The 8475-nt window shown below is 44.9% G+C and overlaps 1 protein-coding gene across 2 annotated transcripts; it reads left to right on the top strand.

Moving 5' to 3' along the window:
* Positions 1 to 3406: 3406 nt before the first annotated feature.
* Positions 3407 to 8210, top strand: POP5 (POP5 homolog, ribonuclease P/MRP subunit). 2 transcript variants are annotated; one of them, XM_044658841.1, is made up of 5 exons: positions 3407 to 3436; positions 3518 to 3660; positions 7350 to 7499; positions 7723 to 7806; positions 7931 to 8210. In XM_044658841.1, exons 1-5 carry the CDS (start codon positions 3417 to 3419, stop codon positions 8038 to 8040), a joined length of 507 nt encoding a protein of 168 aa, XP_044514776.1. In that variant the 5' UTR covers positions 3407 to 3416; the 3' UTR covers positions 8041 to 8210. The 2 variants fall into 2 exon arrangements, with proteins under 2 accessions (XP_044514776.1, XP_044514777.1); XM_044658842.1 differs by lacking the exon at positions 7723 to 7806.
* The last annotated feature ends 265 nt before the right edge of the window (positions 8211 to 8475 follow it).

Raw genomic sequence — 8475 nt, 5'->3', positions numbered from 1 at the left:
TACCTGGGACCAGGGGCCAGTCCTGAAACTTACCGATATCTAAGACTGATGTCAAAGAGCTAACACCATCAGCCATAAGGATTTGAACTCATTTTTTTTTTAACCTTTACCTTCCATCTTAGAGTTAATACTGTGTATTGGCTCCAAGGCAGAAGAGTGGCAAGGAAGGGCTAGATAATGGGGGTCAAGTGACTTGCCCAGGGTCACACAGCTGGGAAGTGTCTGAGGCCAGATTGTCTCTAGGCCTGACTCTCAATCCACTGAGCTACCCAGCTGCCCCCTGAACTCACTTCTAAAAATAATTCCAGGTAACTTAACCTACATGATTAAGTCTGAGTTCATCTCCTATTTCTGAGTTGGCTAATAAAATATGAGTCCTTAGGAATATAAAAATAAAATAAAATAAAAATAATTCCAGGGGCAGCTGGGTGACTCAGTGGATTGAGTCAGGCTTAGAGAAGGGAGGTCCTGGGTTCAAATTTGATTTCATATACTCCCTAGCTAGGAGACCCTGGGCAAATCACTTAACCTCCATTTCCTAGCCTTTCCTGATCTTTGTCTTAGAACCAATACACATTTTTTAATATAAGATGGAAGGTAAGGGTTTAAAAAAAAAAAGTCTACCAGGCTACTTATTAAATGACCCTGTCCATGAGGAATCTTAGAATAGGAAGGATACAAAAGACTTGTAAACATACTATGTCCCAGGTACTGGGAATAAATACAAAGAACAAAAATCACAATCCCTTCCTTCCTTTTAGGAACTCAAACTAGACAGGCATTTAGTAAGCACCTACTGTTTGCTTGTTTGTTTTTAATCTTTGTCTCTTATCTTAATATCATCTCTAAGAGAGAAGAATGGCAATCCAAGTAAAGTGACTTGCTCAGGGTCATACAGCTAGGAAGTTTCTGAGACTTCTGAGACCCCAAGTCTTCCTGATTCCAAGTCTGGTTCTCTCTCTCCTGTGGTACCTAGCTGCCCCTTAAGTACCTACTATTGTTGGCCAGGCACTGTGCTAAGCAAGCTCTGGGGATACAGAGAAAGATAAAAACAGTTAGCCTTGGAGGCAGCTGGGTAGCTCAGTGGATTGAGAGCCAGGCCTAGAGACGGGAGGTCCTGGGTTCAAATCTGGCCTCAGATACTTCCCAGCTGTGTGACCCTGGGCAAGTCATTTGACCCCCATTGCCTACCCTTACCACTCTTCTGCCTTGGAACCAAAACACAGTATTGACTCTAAGACAGAAGATAAGGGTTTAAAAAAAAAAAAAAGCCTTCCAGCAGCTCCAAGTATAATACAGGAGACTGTTTAAATACAACTAGTGACTCCCAGTATTATGTAAGGGCTATTTACCTCCGTTTACTCACCTGTAAAATGGGGGAAATAATAGCCTCCACCTCCCAGGGTTGTTGTGAGGATCAAATGAGATAATCTTTATAAAGTGAAATGCAAACCCTAAAGACTATCTAAATGCCAGCTATTATTATTATAAGTAGATAAGATATTTACAGAGTAAATGGAGTAGAACAATTACAGCCAAAACTAACCTTAAAAGTTTAGCACACTAGGAAAATGTCTGCAGAAGGCAAAAACTATGTCTGCCGTAAAGAAGCTTTCATTCAAGTGGAGAGACATGGTTCATGGGAGATAATAATAATAAACAAGAATTTAAATGCTGCTTTAAGATTTTGCAAAGTGCTTTACAAATATTCTCTCGAGACAGTCCTGGAAGGTTTGTTACTGTTTAGTAACTCTAACTCTTTGTGACTCCATTTGGGGATTTTTTGGCTGAGATAGTAGAGCATTTACCATTTCCTTTGTGAAAGGGAATTTTTATTCCCTTTGAAAGTTAATACCCTAACAGGCCATAAGTACAACCCCCTTCCTGCTCTCCCCAGTGCTAGACAAATTAAAAGGCTGTGATTGGTTCCTAAGATTTAAGGAGGAGAGCTAATGGGGGGAGAATAAGTAGGAGCATGAGAGATTCGAGCTTCTAGATCCTTGCTCTATTCATTGCTTGGTGACCTCTGGTGGGATTCTTGGTGGTCTTGGCCTTGTGTTCGCTGGAGGTTTTCAGCAGTGTTTCAGGTTTTGGCTTTCTGATCCAGACTTTGGATTTTGGTGAAATTCGAATTCAGATTCAATTCACATTCACAGTCTGGAGGCTCTAGAGTTAGGACTTAGGGTATTTTTAGCTAGGTAATATTTTCTACCTCCTTCCTATATTTCCCACTTTAATATCTCTACCTTGCTATAAATAAAGTGACTAACAGCCTACTGACTCATAGTTTAACTTTTATTTTTTTCTTGGAGTCAATACTGTGTATTGGCTCCAAGGCAGAAGAGTGGTAAGGGTAGGCAATTGGGGTCAAGTGACTTGCCCAGGGTCACAGAGCTAGGAAGTGTCTGAGGCCAGATTTGAACCTAGGACCTACAGTCTCTAGGCCTGGCTCTCAATCCACTTAGCTATGCAGCTACCCCATAGTTTAACTTTTATGAATAATGACTATGACAATTCGTTTTTAATCATTATTATTTTTGTCAAACCAATATTTTTTAATTCTTATATTTGTTAAACCAAATTTTTAACTGTTACATTTGGCCACCCAAATTTTAATTATTGTACCTTCTCCAGCTCATTTGACAGATGAGGAAACTGAGACCAGCAGGATGAAGTGACTTGCCCAAGGTCGCTTTGCTAGTCTCAGGTCAAATTTGAACTCGGATCTTCCTGACTCCAGTATTCTCCCCATGCCCAAGATAGGATGCTACTATAATCCTCATTTCATGATGAGGAACCTGACCAGACAGGTTAAGTGACATGCTCAGGATCACGAAGCTAGTACGAGTCTGAGGCAGGATTTGAACTCGGGCTCAGTGAATTCAAAATAAGTAGATAAAACGAAATTTACAGCATAGATGGAAAAGGAAACATTACTGTGCGGGAAACCGGAAAAAGAGCCTCCAGCAGAAGACAAGATCTGCTGAGTCTTGAAGGAAGCCAGGTGAATGGATGAGGAGGCAAAGTGCTGCAGGAATAGTGGACTGCCAGTGCAAAGGCACGGGGTTCTAGAGGTCTCCAGTCGCCAAGGCCCAAACTCTTGCTCCTCGCAAGCTCTAAGGAGCAGCTGTCCGAAAATTCAGACAACACTGCCAGAAACTGGAAGAAGCCCCTGGTGCGCATGGCGCGTGCGCAGTTCAAGGGGGCGGAGAAATCAATCCTGGAGGGAGGTGAGAGCTCGCGCACGCGCATACCAAACGAACTGCAAGGTATTTTTTAAACCCCGCCCATCTTCCATCACTCCGAAATTTGAGTGGCTGCCGAGTCACCGCGGCTCCACTCTCATTGGTCAGAGAGCCGGTCCATCCGGCCGGGGACCCCGGATTTCCGATCCGGACTGCGGCGTTGCTGTGGAGATGGTGCGCTTCAAACACCGGTAAGGTGGCTTCCTTTCCCTGGCCGCGGGCTGCCCAGGCCCCGTTCGCTAACTCGCTGCCCCCTGTCACACCTCCCTCAGGTACTTGCTGTGTGAGCTCGTGTTCGAGGACCCTCGCTGCCGCGCCTGCCTGGAGGAGAGGATCCTGTTCAGCCTCGTGCGGGACGCCATCGCCCGGGCTCACGGGGCCTTCGGCGCGGCCGCTTGCGCCCTCGCCTTCACGGGTGAGTGAGGCCCGGGAGAGCGAGGGGAGCGGCTGCGTTTATTTAGGCCTATGGTCTGTGCCGTGGGCATAGTACCCCAAGGGGTCAGCCGGGTGTCTCATGGGTTTGAGAGCCAGGAGAACCTGGGTTCAAATGCGGCCTCAACACTTGTGTGACCCAGGACAAGCCACACAACCTCCATTGCCCAGTCCTTACTGCTCTTCTGTCTTGGAACCAATATTCCGTATTGTTTCCAAGATGGAAGGTAAGAGTTTGAAAAAAGTGGAATTCAAACCCAGAACCCCCTGAATCCTGCTCCACAACTCTCCGTTGTACCATGCTGCTCCTTCTCTTCCTAATGGCTTTACTCACCTTTACCCAACCTCTGCTTGTTTCACTAGAGAATACTTAGAATCGGTCACCTTCTTGGCATTTACTTGCTAATTGGAATCTTCATGGCATACAACCAAAGCTGTGCCCTTGTGGTCTCCCTTTTAAAATTCCTACCTTGGGGTAGCAAGGTGGCCCAATGGATTAAGAGCCAGGCCTGGGGACAGGAGATCCTGAGTTCAAAGTTGTCCTCAAACACTTAATGGCTGGGTGACCCTGTGCAAGTCACTTAACCCCCACTGTCTAACCCTTGCTCTTCTTAAGAGTTGTTAGTAAGACAGAAAGTAAGCGTTTTAAAATGGGGGAAAACCCTCCTACTTCATTCCCCACAACCAGTTAAAACTTTTCTCCTCTCATCACCCCCAGGTGCCCACATACATTTAGAGCCAATGACCTTTCTTCACTGTCAGATGCAGGATGTCTGTCTGACATCCAGTACCCAAGCTTCTTCTCTCCTTTTCTCAGAACTACTCAAAATCATCTACTTTCTCCTTTCCCGAGTCACCTCTCCAGTACCTCTTCTTTTGTCCCTTTTTTCTTAAATACTAATCTTCCATCTCTAATCTATACCATGTATCATTTCCAAGGCAGAAGAACAATAAGGGCTAAGTGACTTTGGGCCAGAGTCACATAGCTAGGAAGTGTCTTAACGCCAGATTTGAATCCAGGAACTCCTGCCTCTAGGTCTGGCTCTATCCACTGAGCCCCCCAGCTGCGCCATCTTCCCACATTCTTATCTCATTCCCACCTACTTCTTCCTTGCTGTCTCCTCTGTTTGTTCCTGCAAGCCTGCTCTACTTTCTCCCAGTCCTCAATCTTATTTTTTGTCATGTTCTGCTTCTATCCCATCTCCTTCTCTTTACTGTCACTTGGGAAAAAAATATACCGTCTACATCTCAACCTTTCCCCAACTTTGGTTTAGATATATTGTTAGTTGGCATAATTGGGAATTGTGGGGGAATTTTGCAGAAGCCAGCAGATAACAGAAAAAAGTTCAGAAACTCATTTTTACCTAACATTGACCTCCATATAGCCTTTGACCAAATAAACCCAAATTGTATAAGGTATTGTAAATACCCCATAAAGAAAAAGAAAACAGATATCATCTCTGGTATAAGGGGAGGACCAAAAAATGTATACAGATTTTCCAGATCAAGGGGTGCTGTGTCCATGACCCCCAAGATGTAGGAGAGATACCTGTAGATTGTTTCTGCCTGACTCTGGAAGTCAGAGTTAGGAACAGCAGCTGGAATTTGCCAAAAGGCAGACAGACTTGATGGAGATCAAGATGACCTAACCAGCCAGGATAGTAAAGATTCATTCACTAAAGGTCATCCAGCCTTTGCTTAATGGTGATCAAGTATGGGTTGAGTTAGATGTCTGTTGAGCTTCTAACACTGAAATTCTTCAAGTTGAAAAAGTTCCCTCCTAAACATGACTCTCACTTCCACCTCCTTACCTTTCCCCTCGTGGCCCCTTGAAGCTAGGCTTCCTGCCCTCGCCATTCATATTGCTCTTTCAGGTCAGCAGCACTAAATTCAATGGTTATGTTTCAGTTCAACTAACAATAAGCAGGGCGTTGTACTTGCTGGATCTCTGTATCCTGTAATAATTGACACCCCCCTCCTATTACATCAGCATAACTGCTCTCCTTGTTCTCCTCTGTCTTGCAGATGTCTTCTAGACACTTTAAGGTGTCTCCCTGGGTCCTCTTTCCTTAACTAGGCTCTTGGCTATCTCCTCTTCCATAACTTTCACTATCATCTCCAAATGAATGGCCCACTAGTACTTCACACTTTTTCCCTGAAGACTCCAGCTTTCATTCAGTCTGTGGTACTCCTTACTGGTCACTTGCTTGGGTAGCCTGGGGGTAGCCATGACTCATGCCCAATAATTTGCCCCTCCTAACCCTCCAGTCTTTCACACTACAAATTTATATCAAGATTTGGCGATATCACTCCTTTGCTTATACATTGTAAGTAGCTTCCTATTTATTATCCAGGCCTTGGATAAGGAAGAGAATGGTCTCTTAATCAAATGTACAAGTGACCCAAAGTACCTGGAGTCACAGGATCTAAAAGGATTGGCACAGGCTAGAGCACAGGGCTGAAGCCAGGGGATCAATTCAGCCAGGCCTAAATGTCAGGTCCAAAACCAAACAACTCAGTAAACCGAGATTCATGGTGAGGCAAGTTATTGGGGTTTTTTAAGAAAAAAGAAAAGGTCTGGCAGGTTTAGTGACTGCAAGTTAATAAAATCTCAGGCTGCATTAAGCTCCCAGGACGAGAGAGAAGACTCTTTGACTCTCATATGGCTCTTAGGCTTATCATGAGGTAAAGTGTTCAGTTTTGTTTAAAGATATTAATAAGCCAAATAGTGGCCAAGAGAAAATCAAGGCTCATAAAAATGAGATCTGGTGACGGAGCTGAGCCTGATAAGCCCGAAGAAGACTCAGAGGGACACAATAACTGTCATCTAGTGTATAGACTTGAGCTTTAAATAAGTTTTATTGGGGATTCCTTTTGTGTTTGGGTTGGACTTGGATGGTGGAGGGGCCTTCCAAGTCTTCCAACTCTTAGTCTGATCTGTCCTTTCTTTACCTGCCATTCTTACACTGGTTCCCAAGCCTCTCAGACTCCCCTGGCCCTTGGTTTTAGATCAGTGGAACATGCTTCCTGTGGGCATCGTTATCATTCTGTCAGTGGTCTTAAGTATGTCTAGTGCACCTCTGCTGCTTCCACATGGTGCCACAGTGGAAAGAACTTTTTCTCCATGGTGATTGTGAGGAAAGGCCTCTATAAGCCCAAACCCCACATACCCATGCTGTTGCTAGTAAAAGGGAGTGGAACCTCATCGAGTGCTCCCCTCAGTCAGTACTCAAGGACTGCCTGTTGTCCATGAGTGTTCGGGTCAGAAATGGTAAAGTCCTCCCCATCCTTTCTGGCCTCTGCTTCCCAGAGTAAGAAGCTGGACCACACCAAGGAAGCGGCAGCACATCCATCTGCTGCCACCACAGCTTACAAATAGCCACACCCTTTATTTTACAGCTTGGTCACCAAGAAAAAAACTATGCTTTTGAAGCTAACCTGGTGACACTACAAAAAGTGGCCATTTCATCTGTATGGGCAGGGCTCTGGGGCCGAGGTGAAGGCATCCTCAGTAGTTCATCAGCAGAATCCTAGCAGACTGTCAATGCTGGTCACGCTGCCTGCCAGTCAAGCATGGGTAGGTGGGTGGGCAGTCTTTCTGAGGGCATTGAATTCACTTGCTAATTCATAAAAACCTCTGGAAACGTTATGAGCCGGCTGTTTTTCTTCTAGTGAAGTACCTCAATGCCTACACTGGGGTAGTGCTACTTCGATGTCGGAAAGAGTTCTACCAGCTCCTGTGGTCAGCTCTGCCCTTTATTACTTATTTAGAGAACAAGGGACAGCGATATCCCTGCTTCTTCAATACACTGCATGTAGGAGGTGAGTGAGATGGTGGGAAAGCCACTCCTGGATATTTGGCCCTCTCCGGAGCTGACGAGAGAGCCCTCCCTTGATCAGATGTAGTCACAGCAGCAGAGTGAAAGGAAAGGTCTCACCTATGACAGGAGAACTCAAATGCCTTCTTTAGACCTAACAGCAGGGCCCTCCCACACAACAGGCACTCCAGCTTTGTTGTTGACCACCAGATCCTTTCCTTTGTCAGGGACAATCAGAACCTGTCAGAAGTTCTTGATTCAGTATAACAGACGTCAGCTTCTGATCTTATTGCAGAAGTGCACCAATGAAGGTAAGTGACCCGATGCCGGTGATTACAGGGCAGACTCGCCTAATGGGGCCCAGTGAGGAAGAAACAATATAGGAGGGCTCACACAGAGACCTCTTTCATGATTTTTCTGCTTTATTTTCTGCAGAAGAACGGGAATCCATCAAAAAGTCGGTCATGAGCTGTTCATTAGAAGAACAGCAGGAAGATGAGCTTTCAGGAAGTGGAAGTGAGGAGGATGCCACAGAGATGGAATGAGTGTCTGATGGGACGTCCTCTCCTAAAGGCAGTGAAGTTTCTATTCCCTGGCTAACAGTGGATTCAACCCAGACACCTTACAGAGCCTCCCCGTTCTCTTTCAGAAAAGATTCAGGAATAAAATTCTGATGGTCAAGAACCATGAGTTTATGAAAACTGTTTTCAAACCAGATTTCCTGCTTTTTATACTTTATTCAATATAAATCTTGTTGCTGTGAATAAATACCTTCTTGATCCCTTGTAAAGTGGTTCTCCAGTTTACTTAGAAGCTGATGGCAGAAGAATGCAGTTTGGCCTTACTATAAGAGGACTCTCTCCCCCACTGCCACCACCAAACAGTTCCTCACAATAACCCTACCTAGCTGGATAATTCTTCCCTTGTCTTTAGGAAAATCTTACTATTAGGTGAGGTCAAAGAGGCTTTATTGTAGAGCA

Source organism: Gracilinanus agilis, chromosome 1 (assembly GCF_016433145.1).
Source record: "Gracilinanus agilis isolate LMUSP501 chromosome 1, AgileGrace, whole genome shotgun sequence".
Lineage (NCBI taxonomy): Eukaryota > Metazoa > Chordata > Mammalia > Didelphimorphia > Didelphidae > Gracilinanus > Gracilinanus agilis.
This window is presented reverse-complemented; position numbering and strand designations above follow the sequence as displayed.

Excerpts from the sequence above, each read along its gene's own strand:
- POP5 (XM_044658841.1), top strand. The coding sequence starts at position 3,417 with ATGGTGCGCTTCAAACACCG. Across the intron at positions 3,437-3,517 it reads ATGGTGCGCTTCAAACACCG|GTACTTGCTGTGTGAGCTCG; the intron begins GTAAGGTGGCTT and ends CACCTCCCTCAG. Across the intron at positions 7,807-7,930 it reads GCAGAAGTGCACCAATGAAG|AAGAACGGGAATCCATCAAA; the intron begins GTAAGTGACCCG and ends TATTTTCTGCAG.